The sequence below is a fragment of the Tinamus guttatus genome, unplaced genomic scaffold (genome assembly GCF_059628265.1).
Source record: "Tinamus guttatus ecotype Peru unplaced genomic scaffold, ASM5962826v1 Tinamus_guttatus_pri_ptg000153l, whole genome shotgun sequence".
Lineage (NCBI taxonomy): Eukaryota > Metazoa > Chordata > Aves > Tinamiformes > Tinamidae > Tinamus > Tinamus guttatus.
Genome location: NW_028288687.1, coordinates 3282230 through 3303254, shown reverse-complemented (window position 1 = coordinate 3303254; position 21025 = coordinate 3282230). Strand labels below are relative to the sequence as shown.

General features: G+C 53.7%; 3 protein-coding genes and 1 non-coding gene across 6 annotated transcripts in view; 3 read left to right on the top strand and 1 right to left on the bottom strand.

The window, feature by feature from the left end:
* The first annotated feature begins 904 nt into the window (after positions 1 to 904).
* Positions 905 to 2969, top strand: BSND (barttin CLCNK type accessory subunit beta). The gene is made up of 4 exons (XM_088522486.1): positions 905 to 1089; positions 1606 to 1703; positions 1903 to 2073; positions 2801 to 2969. Exons 1-4 carry the CDS (start codon positions 913 to 915, stop codon positions 2967 to 2969), a joined length of 615 nt encoding a protein of 204 aa, XP_088378612.1. The 5' UTR covers positions 905 to 912.
* A 972-nt stretch (positions 2970 to 3941) lies between these two features.
* TRNAG-CCC (transfer RNA glycine (anticodon CCC)) lies at positions 3942 to 4012 on the top strand. The gene has a single exon. It is a non-coding gene; the product is annotated as a tRNA-Gly (tRNA).
* A 1910-nt stretch (positions 4013 to 5922) lies between these two features.
* On the top strand, positions 5923 to 10183 carry PCSK9 (proprotein convertase subtilisin/kexin type 9). Its single transcript, XM_088522485.1, has 12 exons — positions 5923 to 6153; positions 6232 to 6423; positions 7204 to 7327; positions 7499 to 7632; positions 7775 to 7916; positions 7992 to 8188; positions 8337 to 8520; positions 8607 to 8777; positions 8902 to 9044; positions 9130 to 9289; positions 9741 to 9928; positions 10016 to 10183. The coding sequence occupies exons 1-12, from the start codon at positions 5986 to 5988 to the stop codon at positions 10181 to 10183; spliced, it is 1971 nt and encodes a 656-aa protein (XP_088378611.1). The 5' UTR covers positions 5923 to 5985.
* A 4451-nt stretch (positions 10184 to 14634) lies between these two features.
* Positions 14635 to 21025, bottom strand: part of USP24 (ubiquitin specific peptidase 24) — a 61124-nt gene continuing 54733 nt past the window's right edge. For 2 of the 3 annotated variants that reach the window (XM_088522430.1, XM_088522429.1), the window contains 8 exons: positions 20487 to 20600; positions 20174 to 20239; positions 19837 to 19903; positions 16827 to 16905; positions 16201 to 16276; positions 15450 to 15536; positions 15086 to 15196; positions 14635 to 14910 (listed from right to left, as the gene is read on the bottom strand). In XM_088522430.1, coding sequence (XP_088378556.1) covers positions 14848 to 14910; positions 15086 to 15196; positions 15450 to 15536; positions 16201 to 16276; positions 16827 to 16905; positions 19837 to 19903; positions 20174 to 20239; positions 20487 to 20600 — 663 coding nt within the window. In that variant the 3' untranslated portion in view covers positions 14635 to 14847. Of the gene's footprint in view, positions 14911 to 15085; positions 15197 to 15449; positions 15537 to 16200; positions 16277 to 16826; positions 16906 to 19515; positions 19904 to 20173; positions 20240 to 20486; positions 20601 to 21025 lie in introns of those variants that run through there. The other variant, XM_088522428.1, reaches the window with a different exon arrangement.

The following is a 21025-nucleotide window of genomic DNA, read 5'->3' as shown; positions in this document are numbered from 1 at the left end:
ATATTGCCTTCCCGCACCTCGCTTCACCCTGTCCCCGGATGCTCAGTGCTGCTGCCTGTGCTGCGTGTTGCCCGCATGTGTTTGCCGCGTTGGACGGGGTCCCGTGAAGGGCACTCCCTGAGCTGCGCAGCTCCCTGTCTGCCTGCAATAAACACGTTGGCCTCAGTGCCCAGCCCGTCCTGGCTCGCTGCCATCGTGTCGCGCCACGCGCTCTCTGGGGGGCCCTTCCCTCTGGCAGGGGTGCAGGATGCGCCGCGGGGAGGGTTTGCACCCCGGCGCACCTTGGCAGTGTCCATGAACCCAGGACTGCTGCAGGAGGAGAGTGGGAAGGGACTGGGATCACCCTGCTTCTTTGGGGGCTGGGGATGCGCGCGGGGACCCAGAAAGCTATAAAAGAGCCCCAGGCCTCAAGGATTGCCTTGGGCCACAGGTCCCTTCTGGAGTCTCCAGGCCTTCAGCTTCACTTGTCCCAGTTGCCCTCGGCAGTGTCCTGAGAGCTCGGGATGAGCCCCCAGGGAGGGAGCTTGGAGCAGACGCGCCCTGGCTGCAAATCCCCTTCCCTCCCTGGCGGGTCCAACCTGTCCCGTGTGCAGGAGTTCTGGCCGGGGAAGCAGCAGCCCGGGGTTTTGCAGGGTGGCCCACAAAGGCTCGGTAGCTGTCCTGTTGTGCCTCCCCCGCTCCGCTGCCGCTCGTGCCTCCAGGGAAGGTGATCTGGGCGCGTGCCGGGCGGCTCCGCCGGGCTGGGAATTTCGGCGGCTTGTTTGCATTCATTACAAACCCGTTAAAAACCGGCTGGCTCAGCCCCGTGCAGGAGCGGGCAGCCCGCAGAAACCTCCCCTCGCCGTGCCCTGCGGGCGAGCTCAGCACGCAGCCCTGCCGCTGTGGCGAGCAGCGCTCCCCGTACCCGCGCCCATGGCCGAGGAGAAGACTTTTCGCTACGGCTTCATCATTCTGGGCTTCTTCCTGGTGATGACGGGGCTCTTCATCATGAGTGTGGACAAGCCCCACATCTATGTCACCTTCTGCACCTTGGGCATCCTGCTCGTGGCCGTGGGCATCACCTGGAGCATGTGCCAGTGCTACCCCAAGGTAGGGCCCTCTGGGGACTCCTCAGCACCTTCCCTGCAAGTGTTAGGGAACGAACGCAAGGAAACCCGCTTGCTTTCACCGCTCTCCCATGGGAATCCTCCCTCTTTCCAAGGTGACCTGGGGTGGAGCTGCACTTGGGGCGGGGGGGATACATGGAAAGAAAGACTGGGGGTAAAGTGTCCCTTTGGCAGCTTTGTGTCCACATGGGGCGCACAGCGCTCGGGGATTTTTTGGGTCCTCGCTGGCAGGTCTCCTTGGCAGAGGACATTGCCTGTCACACGTCCCTTCTCCCGGGAAGCCGGTCTGGCAGAAAAGACTCCTTTTCTCCCCAGGTTGCTCTGCAGACAGTGGGCACTGTGTGGTGCTTCCCTTAATCCTCCATTGATTCCCCTCCTGAAAAAAACATATCTGAGCACAACGCGCAGGCGGGAGGCACCTGCAGCAACGGGACTCGCGCTGAGGCCACCGGGACCCCCTGTGCTGCCACCCCCGGCTCTGCCTTTCTTCTGCCCCCAGATCACCTTTGTCCCCGCTGACTCAGAGACGGAGCAGTTCCTGGCTCCCCGTCCTGCCGCGCCGCTGTTGGCACCGGGGGAGAAGCCGGGGAAGCAGCGGTACGTGGGGGGCACTGGTGGGTGCTCTCACCCATGCACGGGGTGGCCCGAGGGACACGGCTATTGCTTCAAAGCCTGTGCACCCCCAGCTTTGTGCCATGGCCAGGTACTCCTGGGCGGCCGTGGGGCGCAGGAGAGGGGATGACAGGGCTGAAGCATTGGGGACCGGAGCCCCACACCATGCCCCATCCCCCTGCAGCCTGCAGGCTCCCGCCGGGCACCGCGAGGAGCCCAGCGCCTACGAGAAGAGCCTGCCCACCTACGAGCAGGCGCAGCGGCAGGCGGCCGCCGAGGTGCACCCCGAGCGGCCGAGCGGCGCCGTGGCCCCCCAGAACCGGGCGGCCCCAGGGGTGATGGCCACCGGCAGCAGGTAGGTGACAGCAGAGGGAGCGGCAGAGGGACGTGAGGAGGTGGCGGCCCTGCCCGCGGGCGGCTCTCAGCCTGAGCCCGCGGCGGCAGGACGGATCGCTTCCGAGCACGTTTTAGAAGCGCAAGCAGCATCCCTCCGGCATGAGTCCCATCTGCCCGGTGGGACCTGCCCTTGAGCACCCAACCAGGCTGCATTCCCTGACACCTCCCAAATGGCGCACAGGAATGCCAGCGGGATAGCCGGGAACGCCGAGGGGGTCATCCGGGCGGTCCTGACAGCACTTTGCAAGTGGCAATAACTCTGGTGTGGCATGTGCTGGGCGTGGGGGGCAATTACCTTTCTTGACAAAGTGACTTTAGTTTTGTGTGTTTTCAGGAGCACAAGCAATGTTAAATCTGGCTTAACTCCCGTGGCAGGAGGAGCTTCGTGCCCTCCTTCCTCCAAAAGCCTCTTGGAGGAGAGTGCCCAGGCCAGCGTCTCTCCATGCTCACACACACAGCCGTGAGCCCCCCCAACCACGTGCCATGAAATTAATAAATGAATTTTGGCTCATTCTTGGCCACTCCTGCAGCACAGGAGGAGGCAGCAGGGGTGAAACCAGGCAGCAATGTCATGGGCAAAACACAGCGCCGCCCCGCTGCGTTTACTGTAAACCTGCCACGGGGAACCCAAAACAGCGCCTGCCCGGCACTGCTGCGCCCGTCACCGCTGCGCCCGTCTCCCGCAGCCCCGCGGCGCCGCTCGCTGCCTTCCCCGAGGAGCTGGACGGGCCGTCGCCAGCGGACTCAGCGCCCGGCAGCCCGGGCACGGGGCGCAACGACCTCTACTACGGCCTACAGGAGGGCTGGGACGCGCTGGCGGCCGACGGCGAGCTCCAATTCGAGCCGGAGGAGTAGCAGCCCAGCACGGCTGTGCTGAGGACAGTGCAGGACTGGAGGCAACCCTGCCGCCCCACGGACCACCTGGAAACATCTGTTTCACCAGGATGTGCCGGGCCAGGAGATGGAAGCGCAAGGTGCTGGGCAGAGCGATGGCAGCGCCGGCCCTGAGCTGCTTGATGCGCTGCTGGCGGCGGGGACTGGGGCAAAGCCTCTCCCTGCACCGACACCAAAGATCTCCAGGGAATTAAACCTGCTCTGGGGACAGGAGACGTCTTTCGTGTCTCTGCCATGGTGGTGGGGGGATTTGGAGGGTTTTGCTGGCCGCAGGCAGCATGCAACCACGTGGCAGTTAAACATTGCAAGGAGCGGGACATTCCTGCATGAAATTAGGGGCTCGACGGCGCCACTTGCTCCCGGGATGAGGCCAGACCGTGCGGTGGCTTCCCCATGGGGGCGAAGCTCCCTCCTGCTGGCACCCGTGTGTGGGGGTACACACGGCCGAGTTTTGTCCTCGGTGCAGGAGGGACCCAGCGCCCTCCTCCGCCACTCAGGGTGCTGCGTTTTTGTACCAGCTTCACCCCTACATGAGCGCTCAGCGGCCTCGCTTTTCCCAAGCTGCTGTTTCCTAGTGGGAAAAGCCAGTTTCCCATGGGAGAATCACTGGGGTCCCGTGGCACGTCCAGCTCAAGCCGCTGGTGGCAGCAGGGACTCACTGGTGTCTCGTGGGGGCTGAGCCCTCGCGGCAGCCTCCCCATCGCTGCAGTAGCACTGAGATTTCTCACCTCTCCCACGCGCTGCTTCCCCCAGGCTCGGTGCCTGCGAGACGGGCACAGCCTGGCCCCATTTGGCTGCGCTGCCGCCTCTTGCAGGAGCCGCTCTCAGCAAATGGGGCTGCAGGGGCTGATGCAGCTGGGCCACAACTCACAGAACAGCTGGGAGAGCCACGTGCAGGGTCCCTGGGCCTGCGCTGAGCCCTGCACACTCACAGCACCAGTGGTGTAGTGGTATCATGCAAGATTCCCATTCTTGCGACCCGGGTTCGATTCCCGGCTGGTGCAGAGAAGCAACGGTGCCTGTTAGGGCGCGATGGGAGAGCCTTCCCAGCAGCTCCAGTGCAGATGAACTTTTATTTCCCTTCCCTGTTCACCAACAGCAGCAGCTTTTCAGGCCGTTTCCCATGCACTGGTGACTGCTGCTCTTTTGCTTGCACCTTTCCCCTCCCCAAGGGGCTCCATCCTGCACAGATACCCCAGCGCCACCCCTGGATACCCCATGTGCCGGAGCCTGTGCTCTTGGCGGCTGCTCCCTTTGCTCTGGGGTCACCTCTGTGGCTCGGGGGCCCAAGGTGGCCAGGAGGGCGTCAGTGCTGCCAGGTCTCCTGGCATCCTCGGTGCCTCGCTGAAAGGGAAAGGGATCATCTGCAAGGAGACGGAGCAGGATGAGTCCCCACGCTGCCAGCTCTGTCCTTCCCCACGTCCTTCCCCGCTCGCTTCACGCTCCGCTTCGTGCCCCGGGGACGGGGAGCGAGTGGAGCCGGGCGCTGGCGCCCGTCATCTCGCTGCAGTGACCTGGCGCTGACGGCAGAGCCTGGCTGTGCTCAGGTCAGCCCCATGGCCGGCGTCACGTGTGAGCTGCCTCTGCCTCCATCCTTCTAACAAATGGGTTTAATAAAGCTCCAGCGAGCAGCTGCCGGCGCGAGGCGCAAGCTTGTGCCGCTTCTCATTCGCCGCTTGCAGCCGATCCCGGCTGATTCCTGTGGCACAAATGGGCGCAGGTGGACTCATTTATGCACAGAACATATAAACCCCAGCCTACGGGGCTGCCCTTGCACTGAGGAGCTTCTGGACCAACTAGTGGCTCCAAGGATGACAGTTTCCCCTGGGAAACTGAGGCACGGAGGGGGTGACCTTGGCAAAGGACAGCAAGGACGGCAGCAAGGGCATCACCAAGGCCATCAGCAAGGCCACCAGCAAGGGCATCGGCAGGGAAGCAAGGGCAGGACATGGGTACTGGCAGTCCCAGCGTTGTAGTCCTGTCACAGACACCACCCCTAAGGGCTCGGCGGATGAGACCTGTGGAGAAATTGCATGAGAGCAACCAGAAAGGAGCAACCATGTCAGTTGGGGAAAAAAAAATAAAATTGCAATGTGTGACGAGTCTGTAAAAAATGTGTAAACAGGATTAGATTAAAATGTGCCTTGATGAAAATTCGCCTCTGCAATAAGCCAATAAGGGAGACATAAAAGATTTCAGTCCCTCCTGTGAACAGCCCTTCACTGTCAGTGTTTCACTTGCCAGGACCCCCAGCAACGCACGGAAATTTGGGGCAGATTTCATGCTAAGTGGTCAGAAAGAGGCAGCTCGGATCAGAGCCACTGGGCGTCCTCCTCCCGCCGCGGCTGCCGGTGCCCCCGGCCGCGCTGCTCCGCGCTGCTCCGCGCGCCGTTAATGTTTAACCGGGTCGGTGGTCCGATGGCCGCGGCGGTGGCGTGATCGCGCCGGGCCGCGGGGGCGGGGGGCCGCGGGGGGGACGCTCCGTGCGCCGCGGCCGCCCCACTCGTGCTGCGCTGCGGGGCGAGAGGCTCCGCGGTCCCGGCAGCTCCACGGTCCGAGGAGGCTCCGCGCTCCGGGAGGCGCCGGGGTCCAGGGCGGTTCCGAGCAGGCTCCGCGCTCCGGGGCGGTTCCAAGGAGGCTCCGTGGTTCGGACAGCTCCGCGCTCCAGGGAGATTCCGAGGCGGCTCCGCGCTCCGGGCAACTCGGCGCTCCGAAGCGGTTCCGAGGCGGCTCCGCGCTCCGGGCAGCTCCAAGGAGGCTCCGTGCTCCGGGGCGGTTGCAAGGAGGCTCCGTGATTCGGACAGCTCCGCGCTCCGAGGCGGTTCCGAGGCGGCTCCGCGCTCCGGGCAGCTCCGCGCTCCTGCGGCCCCGCAGCTCCGGGGCGCTCCGGCCTCTCCGGGCGCGGCGCGGGGGCTCCGCGCTGGCGGCTCCGCGCTCGGTTCGGCGCCCCGGGGCGCCCCGTCGGGCCGGGGGGTCCATGGCGCCCTGGGTGCTGGCGCTGGCGGCCGCGCTGGCGGCGGCGCGGGCGGCGGCGGCCACGGAGGTGGCCGAGGAGCTGGTGCGCGCCCTGAGCCGCGCCGACGAGGCGCTGGCCGTGCCCGCGGCCGCCCCGACGGCGCCCGGCGCCTTCCAGCGCTCCGCCAAGGTGAGGAGCGGGCTGGGCCGGGGGGTCCCGGCACCTCGAGGGTGTCTGCGCTGACCACGGGTTGCTGTGTCCCTGCAGGCGGCGTGGCGGCTGCCTGGGCGCTACATGGTGGTGCTGCGGGCCGGCAGCAGCGCGGCGCAGCTGGAGGGCACCGTGCGGCAGCTGCAGGCCCGCGCCGCCCGCCGCGGCTACCTCACCGAGGTGCTGCACGTCTTCCACCACCTGCTCCCCGCCTTCGTGGTGAAGATGAGCAGCGACGTGCTGGACATGGTACGGGGCGCTGAGCTTGACACGGGTACGGGTGACAGCATCCGGGGCTGCTTTGGGGGTGGCGGTCCCAGCCTGAGCGTGGCTGTCAAGACCCACCGGGAACAGGAGCTTTTCCGCTTGCAAAAGACCCTTCTAGCCTCTTGGTGTTTTTTTTTTTTTTTGCCCTGTTTCCAAAACTGCATGTTTCTGGACACAATTCAGTCTTCCCGGCAGGGAAAGAAGAAACTTTCTCCATGGATTATTGCATAACTGCCTGCATGTGATTTTATGTTTGTTGTTTGTTTAATCCACCTCCCAAGGGCCAGCTCCTGGCCTCTGGTCAGAGGAGTGTGAGGGAGCCTGGGGTTCCCTTGGAGCAAACACCTGCAGGGTGACAAAATCCTCTGGGAGACATGGATTTGGCACCGGGCTTCCCCGAGGCCGCGGCTGTGACACCGGTTGCGCGCTTCCGACCCGCTGCATGAGCCAAGCGGCCCAGCCTGGCACATCCCTGTGGGGATCCAGCTGCGGCCCAGCTGGTGGCTGCTGGTGGCCCAGTTCTGCAAAGGCCGAGATTTACTGTGAGCGGCAGGGCTGGAGCTTGCTCCTTGGGGACACCGTGTGCTGCGGACCTGTGTTTTTGCTGCGAGCGCAGCCCATTGATGTGCCTTGCTGGAGTCCTGGGCCGGGTGGGCACGGGGGGCACTGCAGAAGCTGGCTGGTTGCAGGAGGTCCAGCAAGCCATGGTGTGAGGGCCCCCAGCACTATGGGGGCATGTTGCACAGGTTGGTCTTCCTGTAGGCGCTGAAGCTGCCACACGTGGAGTATGTTGAGGAGGACTCATACGTGTTTGCCCAGAGCATCCCCTGGAACCTGGGAAGGATCGTGCCAGCGCTGGCCAAGGCAGGCGCCTACAGCCCTCCCAGTAAGCGCAGGGATGGGGGAAATGTGCGCTGAGCCCGTCTCCAGACCATGGGGAGATGGAGCAATGTCCTCCTCAGGGCCAGGTGGCTATGGGGAGGAGTTGGCAGTGCAAAGATTGTTTGGGGAGGACCACAGTCCTGACTGCCTTTCCTGCTGATGGCACCTCCGGCAGATAAGGGGGAGCTGGTGGAGATCTACCTGCTGGACACGGGCGTGCAGAGCACCCACCGGGAGATCGAGGGCAGGGTGCTAGTGACCGACTTCGAGAGTGTCCCCGAAGAGGACGGCACCCGTTTCCATCGGCAGGTACGGGCAGATCCGGATTTCTCCATGGTGCTGGAGAAGACCGGCCGGTCACCTGCCCCTTGCACCAACTTTCCCTGACCGCACTTCTCCCAAAGACGCTGTGCGAGGAGACAGGGTGTCCGAGTGTGTCTCCATCCACCAGGCCAGCAAGTGCGACAGCCATGGCACCCACTTGGCCGGGGTGGTGAGTGGGCGTGACGCCGGCGTGGCCAAGGGCGCCAACGTCCGCAGCCTCCGGGTGCTCAACTGCCAGGGCAAGGGCACCATCAGCGGGACCCTCCTCGGTGAGCGGCGGTGCTGCAAGGAGGCGTCACCCCATCCCACCGGCTCTTCTCCCTGATGCTCCTGTCTCTCACCAGGCCTGGAGTTCATCAACGCCTCGCGGGAGGCCCGGCCGTCTGTGCCGCCCGTCGCCCTGCTGCCCTTTGCCGGTGCCTACAGCCGTGTCCTCAATGCCGGCTGCCGGCGTCTGGCCGCGGCTGGGGTCGTGCTGATCGCTGCTGCTGGCAACTACAAGGATGACGCCTGCCTCTACTCGCCAGCCTCGGAGCCGGAGGTATGGGAGCCGAGGCCCAGGGGCTGCCGCCCTTCCGCAGGGCTCTTCCAGCCTCTGTTTGCCTGGCTGGAGAAATGGGCGGCACAGGCAGAGCTGGCAGTCCATGCCACATCCCTTGGCCTCATGCACATGCGTGTTGTCACCACAGGTGATCACAGTGGGGGCGACCAATAGCCAGGACCAGCCAGCCTCCATGGGCTCACTGGGCACCAACTTTGGCCGCTGCGTGGACGTCTTTGCCCCAGGCGACGACATCATCGGCGCCTCCAGCGACTGCAGCACCTGCTTCACCTCGCAGAGTGGCACCTCGCAGGCGGCTGCCCACGTGGCAGGTGAGCAGGGCGCCCGGGGCGCGCGGTTGGGCTGCGGGGCCGGGCACGCGGCCGCGCTCACGGCATGACGCCCGTGCCGCCCGCAGGCATCGTCGCCGTGGTGCTGAGCGCCGAGCCCGCGCTGGGCCCGGCCGAGCTGCGCCAGCACCTGCTGCGCTTTGCCGCCAAGGACGTGGTGGACGCGGCGCCGCTCCCGGCCGAGCAGCGGCTCCTCACGCCCGCTGCCGTGGCCCGCCTGCCCCCTGCGCCGCTGCCAGGTGAGGCGCTCAGCGGGGCCTCGAGAGGGGCTGTCCTGCACAGAGGGGGCATTGCGAGCCCCGTGGGGCGGTCGAGCGCGGTGCTCCAGCTGCTGTTCGCGCCCTGACGCCGTCCCCGTTGCAGAGGAGCGCCTGTCCTGCCGCACCGTGTGGTCGGCCCGCTCCGGCGGTTCCCGGCACGCCACCGCCCGCTGCGCCCGCCATGAGGAGATGTTCAGCTGCTCCAGCTTCACCCCCAGTGGCCGCCGCCTGGGCGAGCGCGTGGAGGTGAGGCCGCGCGGGGCAGCCGAGCCGACGGGCACCCGCCGCTATGTGCGCCCCGTCCGTCCCCAGCGCTCTCTCTCCCTGCCAGGAGAAGGACGGTGTGAAGGAGTGTGTGGCCCGCAGTGCTTTTGGCGGCGGTGGTGTTTACGCCATGGCCCGGTGCTGCACACGGCCCCCGGGTGGCTGCCAGGTCCACGCCAGCGACGGGGAGGCTGTGGGGTGCTCCACGCAGGACCACGTGCTCACCGGTAGGCTGCGCGGCCGGGGCTCACAGCCCCCTGCCATGGGGTGGAGGTCCTGCGTGCCAAGATCCCCATCAGGGAGCCTCCTTCAGAAAAACTCCCCCCTGAAAGAGCCGTGTGGATGAGCGCGACCCGATGGGTAGGAGGGTGCTGGTTGGAGGGGCTGGGGCTTGGCGGGGATGTCCTGACTTGGCGGGACCTTTGCAGATGGAGGAGGGTCAGTTCCCAGTGCTGTGGTCCCTGTTTTCTACTGTCTCATTTTGAGAGGTGAACACATGGTTTGCTAAAACTGTGCTGAGGTTAACTCTGAAACCTAGTGATCTTTGCTATGAAGATCAGCTCAGCACTACCCCTCCTCCTGCAGTGCATTTCTCCTTGCAGCGTCAGGGCACAGCGCAGGCTCCTGTGGAAGAGGTCGTGCTGGGCTGCCCACCTCTGACTGCTCTCCTGTTGGCAGGATGCAGCTTCCACTCGGACACCATGGCAGCTTTGGGTGACGGTGGCCGCCCCGTCCTGGGAACAGGCAACAGGACCCACCGCTGTGCCGGGGTGACAGCCGCCACCACCTCACATGCCTCCTGCTGCCCCGCCACCGGCCTCGAGTGCCGGGTGAAGGAGCAGGCGCCGCTGGGCCCTGCGGAGAAGGTAGGGATGGATGCGGCAGCCTGGGCACCAGCAGCCCCAGTGCCGCTTCGGTGACCCGCTGATCCCAGCGTCTTCCCCCATCACCAGGTGACGGTGTCCTGTGATGAGGGCTGGACGCTGACGGGCTGCAACGCCTACTCGCCAGGCGCTGCGGCCTTGGGTGCCTACGCCGTGGACGACACCTGCGTGGCGGCCAGTGGCCCTGGCGGCCGAGCGCCCGCGGCCGTGGCCGTCTGCTGCCGGAGCCGGCACTAGGGCAGGGAGCTCCTGGCTGCACCGCACCCCCGGCTGTGGGGACACTGTGAGGGAGAGGAGCTGCGGCGCGGAGGAGGCAATGCCCGCGCGGGTGGCATGGGCCCACGCACGCGCAGTGCGGCGGCCGCGCTCCGTCCTTCCCCACCCCGCTGCTCCTCGGAGAGCAGCCGACCCACCTCAGCGCTCGCTGCGGTTGGGTTGGCTGGGGGGGTCTTCAAGTCTCCCGGTCATGTCCCCAAGAGGCTCCTTTACTTCTTAGTCAAGTGTAGGGTCCCTGGTTTAGAGAACTTGCTGCTTTAGTGTTGAGTTTTAATTTGCATTGCCCTGGCATGAGCTGCTGCTTTGTGAGTAGGGCTGTGGTGGTGGTGGTGTCTACGTGCAAAGTTAAGTGCAAAGTCTGCTGGTGCTATACATTGCTTCTATGGTTCCCTCAGGGCTTCTCCGTAATTTCTTTTTCTTCTTCTCTTATTTTCCCAATGAAAGAAAAGGAAAAGCTTTCATGATACTTTTTTTTTTTCTTTTTTTAACATTTGTATCCTAAATATTTATTTGGACTTTTATAAATAAACATTTTATAAGTGTCTTTTTAAAATAAAGTTCATGGACTGGTGCTCAGTAGATCCGATCCCTGGTCTGGCTTAGTGTGTGTGTGAGCTCTGATGGGAGAAATGGTGCTCACCTGGCAAAGCTCCAGGAGACACTTGAGAAGCATCGGGGAGCAGCAGCACAAGGCAGGGAGCACCCAGAGCTGTCCAAGTCGGCTCCCACCCTTCTCCCTTTTACGGGGGCTCTCCTGCTACCACCACTCGCAGTCTGCAAGCTGTTGTGTGAGGACAGGTGAAGAAATCAAGCCTGATGTCCCGGCTGGCAGTCAGGCTTGGCCTTTTTTGTGTCCAGGTCTTAGCCTGTAGCCTACCAAAACGCCCATTGGGCGTTTCTCCCTTCCCGGCGAGGGGGAAGGTCCTGCCGCCTGCTGCACCGCGGCCTGTGGCAGAAGGCAGCATGTCCCCGACGCCACGCGCCCCTGCGCCAGGGCTGCTGCTCCGTGCAGCACGAAGGCTGATCCCCCCCTGCGTCCCGCTCAGCTCTGCGAGCCATGTGGAGCGGAACAGTGTGCCACCATGAGGAGCCCTCGCTCGCTGCCTCGGCAGAACCATCACTCGTGCTTGCGCTGGAGCGCGGCTTGGAAATGGCAAGGTACACCTGGAGGACCAGGAACTCCTGTGGAAGGAATAGGAGAGGAGGAGCGCTTTCCGCTCCACTGCGGACACGAGCAAAACCCCCGGAGGCCAAACGCGGCCAGTCAAGGGGAAGGCAGGAGATGGGCCTCGCATTCACGTGCGCCTCACTGCGCTTAACCGCACGGCCGCGACCTGCCCAAGCATGAGGACAGCAGCAGCGCAGGGACAGGCCGCAGGCCTGAGCAGGAACAGCACCATCCAAGATGGCAGCACTGTTGGAGAGCCCTGTGTGTGCTGCGGCCCCGCGCCCTTCCCTCGGGCCCAGCAACAGCACGGAGCCTGCTGAGGGAATCTGAAGAAGCCAGGAGCATCCACTGCTCAGTGACAAGGGGAACTGGAAGGGAAGGGCAGGATAAAGCTTTGGGGACCATGGATGGGGAAGCCTCAACGTGCTACAGCTCTTAAAACCTAGCAGTAGCATAATTTAGGAGAAAGCAACAGTGATGTGGGGCAAGTGCTGAACAGCTGCGTGAGGTGGCTGCAGGTCGATCTCACAGGACGGGCACTGCCCATGGAGGCTGCAGGCTGGGGCGCACGTGGAAAATAATTCCCTGTCCTTAGAGCAGAGGGAGGAGGCAGCCACACGAGAGGTGGAAGAGCAGGACTTGGCCAGGTTTGCTTACGGAAGAAGCGGGCGGACAGATGAGCAGGGAGGCTATGGCGGTGCTACCAGAGGGAAACTATGGCTCTGTGTCCCTCCTGAGGACAGGGGTGAGCGCAAGGCTGCGCTGCCTCCACAGGGCGCTCCAGCAGCAGTGCCAGCCTCGAGCTCCTGCACCGCTCGTTATCCGATGTGCTGCCTGCAAGCACAGCAGCATCCGATAGAAGGAACTGGGAGCAGAGGAACGCGAGGCCGCGGGAGCAGGGGGAGGCGGCAGGGCGCTCCTCAGGGCCATCCCGGGAGATCAGCTGGCCTCGGAGAGGGGCCGCGAGCGCGGTAACCTCGCCACGCTGCGTATCTAAAGGTCAGGCCTGCGAGGGCTCCAGATAAGAGGATCAACACGACACAGCAGAGCACAGGCACAAGCTAAAGATTACACTAGCCTTCTGTGAAAGGAATAACTTTATTCCATTGACCAGGAATCCCAAGACTGTTCATCAAGACTGCCTATTTTTCCAGTGCCAAATGTCTGTGTATTAACTGGACAGTATCTTCCCAGAGGCTCACAGGCAGGCTGTGGCTGCTCTTCACCGAACATTTTGTAAGCTGTATAAAAACATTTTCATCCAAAAAGATTGGCAGTAAAAATTACAACATAGAAATGCATCACAATTTACACAAAAACTAGTTTTGTTGAACTCTATTTTCCAAAAAATAATCTTCAGCAGGTTCAAATGACAGCAGCTGGAAACCAAAAATAATTGACCAAGTATCATCTTATTGCAAATTATAACCACTGACTTTGTACAAGCATGAGCAGAACTATGAAAAAGTTTGTATTGGTTTCAAGTATACAGTGGTGATGAGCCATCCCGATGCAGCTCTCCCATCAACGCTTCTTTGGAACTGCAGGAATTGAGGATGTTGTTTCCATAGGAAATAACAGGAACCTGAAGTGACAATTGGTGCCAACCCATAAGAACATGACTCACTCCTTCCATCACCATCCCCGCTGCATACCCACTACTCATGATGATTTATGATCCATTACAAAGTATTTGGTGGTAGTTGGTGGGGAGGGGAAAAGGTAGAGGGAGTATCCTTAAGAAATGATTTATTCGTAATTAATTTAAAACATCACATTTAAAATGTCCCAGCACATTATCAGAAACATTTATAAAATGCTAATTCTGCCATGTGTTCATGAAGACATTGTTTGGAGAAAAAACAAGTGAGATTCACTCCAGTGCCACCCTTACTTTGCAGGCGCAATTGGTGACAACAGTTCTCTTAACCCACAATAAGTTATAAAGCCGTACAGCTGAAGGCAGATGTTTACTCCCGACAGTGAAATGACTGCTAAATTTCAATATTGGTGCACAACAGTGAAAAGCTGGCTGCCACTTCTTGTTTCGGCAACAGTGTGTAAAAAGAAGAAGAAGGAAAAAAAAAAAGGCACTTTTCGGCTGTCTGTGCCTTTAACTTGGCAAATTTATCTATTCTGGAGGTACCCAGGCACTCCTAGAGATCTCCCCCATTTCTGTGCATGTCTATTTATATAATTTTTAAAGTAAGGCAGAATCCATAAATAAAGGCAAAAGCAGTGCAGAAAATGTGACAAACGCAAAATGTACAAAATATGACGAGTTAGTTGGCACAAAAGAAGCTAGCATCCAAACCCAGAAATGCATTTGACACAGAAAACAAAATTGCTCAAATCGTCCCAACTGGTTTCCAGTTGTGAGCAAATAGGAGCTGTGGTATTTTAAATGTTGCCTGGTCAAGTGAAAATACAAAGCCAAATCTTTCTTTCCCCATGTTAAAACTGCTAAAATCTGCACAACAGTGTCCTCAACTCACTCAAGGAATTATTCATCATATACAACCAATACCAACTTTCTCAGTAATTTCAAAGCATTAAGCAAGTGATTGCAGATCACATGATTGAGACTACATCTTATTTAATATGTCTCCAAAGATTAAAAAAATTTAATGAGTAAAACTGCAACAGAATTCCATGTTAAAGTGCTTTTTTTCTTTTAAACTACTCATTAATTTTTTTTTGAAATCCACCAACATCCTTTCATAAACACCCGCATACCTAGAAAGCAAAACGTTTCTTTTATTGCTCTTCCCAATTTTTGGTGGTTTTCAGAAGGTTACCAGAAAAGACAACCTATTCCAGAATTCCTTCACCAAACCATTCCGTAAGGAGTCACTGTCCTTAGAGCAAGTTTACCAAACCTTCTCATAAAGAGCTTTACAAATTAGCAGGGAGACATATTAAATACAGAAGTCTTTATGTAAACTGATTCTTTAACTAATATTTTACAATGAAATGTAAGTCATCACACATCTTTACAGAAATTTGAATATTCCTATTCAGTATTATCAGAAAGATTAAAAATTGCCCTCCATACATAAGGGCAATGTTTTTTTTTTCTGTATAAAAACCAAAAGATTTTTTTTTGCAGCATCACAGAAAAGCAACAGTTTTACATTCACTCATTTAATGTTCACATAAAAATTCAACCACTAGCGTTTGTGTACTTGATAAAATCTTCTTGACAAACTTTTCGGTGTCTGGACTGTCACAAGCATACTGCAGGTGAAGATGCAGTTTTCTAGATCATTTATTCATCTGAAGCCTTCATGGCAGAAGAATGCTGTTAGTTTTCAGGGAAAATTTTTCCTCCAGCAATTTTAATAAAGCCATTTCTCTTCCAGACTCTTCTAATGGCATAAGCAATGGGACTCCAGTTGCAAAAAGTACCAGGCATTAAATATTAGAGTTGATCTGCTCTTGTGTTCTTAGGTATCCTTTATGGGTCAACATCATCAAGGTCACTTTTAGGCTCACCAATCATCATGGGAGACTCTGAACCCTTTCAATACACACAAGGGGTGGGGGGGAAAAATAAAAAAAGATATTGCACGTTATTTACTTACACAACACACAGCTATTATGCACATTCAGTGATAATTCTGACCCTGAGACCCAGGGGCACGTTGTCCAGAGAATCAGATAGTAGAAAACAAACTTTTTAATTTTATTGTTACCTGCTGCAGATGTCTCTCCCCATTCTCGTTGGCTGGACTACTTTCTGACCCATTACTGCTTCCAGACTGATCTTTCTCATTCAGCAGGGCTGTGGCATAGGCCAGTGTGTCCTGTGTTGGAAATACATTGTTCAAGAGACACTGTCAGGAGCCATAGTGATACCTTTATTTAATAACTATTTTTTAAAGTTGATTCTAATACCATATAACTATTGGACTGAGATAGCTTAGTGACCACAGGTAGTTGTTAGGTACTAAAATTTAAGGGTTAGTTTAGGCTTGGAAGGGGAAAATGGCCTTAAGCACACAGGAATATGGCAAGAAAATAAAACAAGTTTGACACTCGTAGGACTGTGCCACATACCTGTGCCGAAATAGTGCGCTGGAAGGTTTTTGCAGTTGATGTTTCGTTGGATACGTTACTCTGTGGAGCCCAATAATGTTCAGACATCTATATAAAAAGCCAAGATCAAATTTCATCAGTTTTGCTTTTACTTTTGTAAAGTCTAACCTGTTTGTCCCAGCAGGTGAACAAACAAGCCTGGAACAAGGTTCTTCAATACTCTGGCAAAGAGATGGAGACCTGGAGCACTGCCAGATGTGCACTTCTAATGCAACTGGGATCAGTTTCAAGGACTATTGCCCCTCAACAGCAACCCTGTAACCAATTTTGGATATGTGGTAACTGTACATGCATGCAAGTTACTGGATGCCAGCTGCAGAGTGGCAATTTAGCTATTCCACTGGGGTTTACATGAGCCTATTTTCACTGGCTCAGTAGGACCACCCAGAGCCCATCAGTTCACTGTGCTTCACCCACAAAGTGGTAACAGGTTGTGTTGTATTGCAAGCATACCACTAATTCTGCTTACACTACTCAGCAAAATATTATTTCATGCATCTAACATCGTATTATTGTCTGGGGTAGAAGCTGTCAGGATAAACAGGCAGATTTAGCCACATTCAAAAGGTCCTTGTAAGAAATGAAGTTAACTTGCATTTTGTTTTAAAAGGCACCTCAAAGACCTATATAGAGAATGCAAATTATGTAAGCCTTCTCGCAAAAATAAATAAATAAATGTATCAGTTTCTCCATAATTTTACAGCCACACTACCTTTTTCTGTAGCCACTGCACAGCCCAACTCCAGTGATGGGAATTCTCCTTGAAATAATCTTTTGCAGTAGGGCACCTTGGAAATTGAAATTATATTCATTATTCAGCAACAAGGCATTCTGGCAAACTTTCTCTGGGCTGCTGCCTTCTCTATGTATGAACATCATTGATAACTCTGACGTAAACTGTACAGCCCTGTTATTACTTAATTAGCAAGAGCGATAATGTCCAGCAAAATTTACAGTGTAGTTTAGTACACAGATTCATATATTTCAGAATTATACTTCATCAGATCTTATGAAAGCTCTAAACAAAGAATTTAGGAATCATACCATTTCAAAAATCTGGGACAGTTTTCTTGCATATATTTTGATCGTAATGGTAGAATGGTGCTTTATACATGTGGCTGACCTTGCCTTTATAAACAACTATTGTCAGCTGAGATGGAAGAAATCCACCTTCAGAAAAGATTTCACTTCATATTGTAACTTTAACGCCAAGACCTTTGAGCACCACTTGAAGTCCAATAACACAACCTAGAGCTGTAGTCAGAGCAGCAACCTAAATGGTCACAGAGATCCAAGGTAGAGGTCAGGTTGAACTCTGCAGTATGTATCATGACTTACTTCTGAGCCAAAGTTACAAGGAACTTGACACACTGATAACAACGACTGCTGTCCACATGGTTGCTGTGGTGCATCAGGGCTGTGGGGAGAAACATAAGGATTAAAAACATAAAACAACAACAACAAAAAACCACAGTTTAGATTTGCGTGTACCACTCTGGAAATACAACAAAGATGAAGCTAAAATCTTAACGTAGGTAGTGGAAGTTATTTCTGTAGCTGTTAGTATTTTTGTTGTATATTGCTGCTGTATGCCTGGCAAATTCAAGTATTCCCAAGACTCTATTGGATTAATAATAGATCAAAGTGAAAATGCAGTAATTTTCATATGCAGTACCTGAATTTTAAATAGCCCTTTTCTACATTTCTCTTAATCGAGTTATTCTTCCTCTATAATCCATTCTAGGTTAGATAATTGCTATGGTTACATCTATCTGGAAAAAAATTCACTGTTCTAAGCTAGAACTTGCAAAATTCACCAGACAGAAACCTCTTCTAGGGCAGATCCGGAGATCTGGACAAGACAAGCCATTCTTGGCCAGCATATTTTTTTTCCACAATGGAATTCCCATGTTCTGCAAGAGAATCTTTTTGCTGAAGAGAACTACAGAAACCACCATTACACTGTCCCCATGACATTTAACACCCAAATCTGCTCTGTCCTTGGGTGGCTATCAGTGAAGAACACTGTAGAGATGCCTCTAAAGCAGGCAAACAACTGCTGAAGAACTGCAAATTGCCAGCTTTTCTACCCTCAAAGCACGGCAGATGAAAGTTACAGTACTGACACGCTGCAAATTATGCATACACATCTCGAGCACCACAGAAAACTTATTTTCTAGCTTCCTTTCTTGAAGTAAGAGGAGCCACTGTGACTGATAAGCCATGGTCTACAGGCAATGAGACTGGAGGCTGTTCAAGGCTGTTGCTAGGAAACTCCAAGGTAAAGCTACAATTTTCACTTCCAAACCCCACAGCATTTCTTGTAAAATATGTATGGTTTAACAGCATAACACAATGAATTTTAAACATAAAAATCTGATTGAATAATTGCACCTCTCCTCTGTAGGAAAATAAAGGTCATGTATTGCCTGAATTACAGAAGAGAATTGGTTCAAGTGGGACCAACTTATATAGAAGTAAAATAACCACTTGGCTGGTTTTTTTTTCCATATCAAGCATATTTTCTTCTTTTTTATCAGTCACAGATGGAAACTAGCAAACAGAAGAGCAGCGGTGCAGAAAAGGGAAATAAAGAATGAACTAAATATTCCTTCTCACTAGAAGGAAATCCCCCAAACGGAGAGCTACTATCTGAAGCATCTTCACAACTAAACAAACAGCTTAAGAGAGATGTCCAAGTTGCACCGTTTGATTAGAGGTGCTCTCTGAGCTCCATGTAGCTCCTCTGCATTTCTCTTCCAGGCAGTGCCTCTTCTCCTGACTCACATGAAATAGACTCTCGTTACTTCTGGGACTTATTTTCTCTTACTGTTGAATGCTTTAGTAATTTCACTTCATCAGGGTATCTGGATCCAACAAGGTGACAAAAATTTGTACAACAGGTGACAAATGGGAGCCACCTGCCAGATTATGATAGTTATCCTATAGCTAATACAATAGTCATGCTTCTGTGTTGAATCAGCTACTTTTACAGTAATTAGAATACTGAAAAAGGAAAGGATAGGCAATTTCTTGAGATAGGTGGAAAGCAACATTAACTTTCAAGGTTACAGGATTCAGAGAGCTACTCTTCTGTGGTACAGGAGGCTTCTTGTTGTAATGGTAAAACATGTCCACGACCAACCTTGAAGTAAATAGGAAACAGGAACTAAAAGACTATAAAAAAAAAAAACAGAGACAAAAACCACTACCACAGCCACTTGTGAAAATAAAGTAGAATTTCACAGCCAAGGCGATGAACAATAGCTCTAAGAAGATGGATAAGGATGATGCAACCTGCTTGTGATGCTTTATGGAAGGCTGTGATGCTACTTAAAGGCCGAAATCCCTGTGCTGTCTGAATTTACAAAAATTCAGCTTAGACTTGGTTATCTTCTTACCAGTCCTAGGATATAATTTTAGTGGCAAAGGAGGCTACCATTTCATGCAAAGTAAGACATAAGAGACAGTAAGTGGAAAATAATGACTGCACAAATACAAACATGGAGAAAAAGAGGAAGCAGCTACATTAGGGCTCTTCAGAAATATACCCAGAAAAATAAAACAGGAGACTCCAACTAAAACCAGTTGCAGCAAAAATATATTTCCTTCCTATAAATTCAAAGAACTTTCTTCTTCACAGCTTCTCTCCATTATACATCTAGTTATGTCTGCTTTGATTTTGAAAGTTTACTGACCATCCAATCTGTTCCTTATCATTTTGAAGCATGGAGCTGCAAGCTGGGAAAAGTCACCAACAGGCAGGATGGCAGGAGGAAGGCATGAACATTTCAAGAGACAGAGCACTTCCAGTACAACACTTCTAACTCATGGGACCCACTTGTTGTGACTTTTCTTCACAGCTTTTATCTCCCCATAAAAGTCAGAGACACATGGGCTAGATCATATATTTCTTGTTTAGAAGAATTGCTAATGAGATAGACCTGAGCAAGGTATTTCCAACTACTTTTCTTTCCTTATATACACGTCCTGATCTGGCCCTGATTTCAACTTGTTAGCTCTCTCATCAGAACCATTAAGGTTCTTTAATGTCATTTATTGAAGTAGGTAATGACCATTCTTCCCTAGGTTCACCAAGTGCTTTTGTTGGAATTTTTTTTCCCCCCCAACTATTTTCCTTTCCAACTTCCCATTACTATAATATTTTACTGCTTGCTGTAGTTTTTGCTGATTTTTTTGGAGAAGATGGGGGTGCTAATAGCATTACGTTGATTTTCCTGAGAAGTAGAACAGTCTAGGAAGATTAGAAAGTAGCAGACTATATGAACCAGCATCAAAATAAAGGTCAGTAGGAGAAAGCAGTCTATTCACACACTGGTCTACTTGCCTATTAATCCATTTTCAGTCTCAAAGGCAAATTTGATGCGCTCTACTTGTAAAGGGTCTTCAATAACCTGTTAAGAAAGAAAAGAAAGGGTCAATAGAAGTTGTGTGTGATACCTATATCTGAGCTATGTTTTAACCACCTCAACATGAGTTTTAACAACCTTGACATGAAAAACACACAAGATTTGTGAAGTTTCATGTATGATTACATTGTCAAGCAGCAATTTATTAGACAATAAAAGTAGTATGAAGTATCAATGATACGTGGATATTAAAATTATCACTCCAACACAAAATTCATGCTGTGCTTAATATACAAGCCTTTCCTCTTCACTTACCAATATTTCATGGAGCAACTGGAATATGTTTTTCAGTTCATGAGGTGGTGCAGTTTCCAGCTGAGTCTGCATGCAAGAAATACAATTGTTATTTAGCCAGCAGAATAGGCTGATGATACTACAATATTATCAGATGACTTTGCAGCTTTTGAAACTATTTATTTTAAACTCTAAAATCTAAATAAAATGTAATGAATATACTGATTGATCTTCTGAAAATCCCAGAACCGTTATAACCCATAGGGTACAGTAAGACACACCAATCTCTAGAAGCAACACTCATACTAGAAGTCGAGCTTGGTTCTCTCCATACCTTGATGAAGTGCAGCACAGTGAAGGAAAAGTGCTCATTACAAAAGCAGCAGTACACCACCATCTCAATGAGAACCGACAGGGATCCAGTCAGCTCTCGTAACGCATACATCACCTAATGGAAAGATGGAAACAATCTCAGACATAGTCATTATTTTTAAAGAGACAAGTTCTTAATAGAATGTTAATCTTTTCCATGAGGGATGCAGTTTTTGCTCCCAGGATGAGAATGGCCCCATGGGCTGAGCCCCTACTCTTACAACACTCTGTTTGACTTCTGCTGCCCACTTCTAAGGGCCTGGTCAAGCGTTATCCATTAAGTCAGAGCAGTTCAAGCTGGCACCTCGGGCTGACATAAAAAACAAACTGCACGGGCAGATTGAGCTCAGCTGTCTTTGCTGTCAACTTCTGTAACTCTCTAACCAGACCTCCAAGCCAAGAGATAGACTGGCAGGAGAAGGGGTCAAGAAGAAATTGAAGGTGACTTCTTGTTCTGGCTCAAAATAACCACCACATACTTCCCAGCTCACTGCTTTTTAA

What these genes read in the sequence shown, in the direction of transcription:
- BSND (XM_088522486.1), top strand. Translation starts at nt 913, where the DNA reads ATGGCCGAGGAGAAGACTTTTCGCTACGGCTTCATCATTCTGGGCTTC. An exon ending in TGTGCCAGTGCTACCCCAAG is followed by an intron (nt 1,090 to 1,605) that starts GTAGGGCCCTCT and finishes TTCTGCCCCCAG; the next exon opens with ATCACCTTTGTCCCCGCTGA. An exon ending in GTGATGGCCACCGGCAGCAG is followed by an intron (nt 2,074 to 2,800) that starts GTAGGTGACAGC and finishes CGTCTCCCGCAG; the next exon opens with CCCCGCGGCGCCGCTCGCTG.
- PCSK9 (XM_088522485.1), top strand. Translation starts at nt 5,986, where the DNA reads ATGGCGCCCTGGGTGCTGGCGCTGGCGGCCGCGCTGGCGGCGGCGCGG. An exon ending in AGGCGCCTACAGCCCTCCCA is followed by an intron (nt 7,328 to 7,498) that starts GTAAGCGCAGGG and finishes CACCTCCGGCAG; the next exon opens with ATAAGGGGGAGCTGGTGGAG. An exon ending in CGCCAGCCTCGGAGCCGGAG is followed by an intron (nt 8,189 to 8,336) that starts GTATGGGAGCCG and finishes TTGTCACCACAG; the next exon opens with GTGATCACAGTGGGGGCGAC.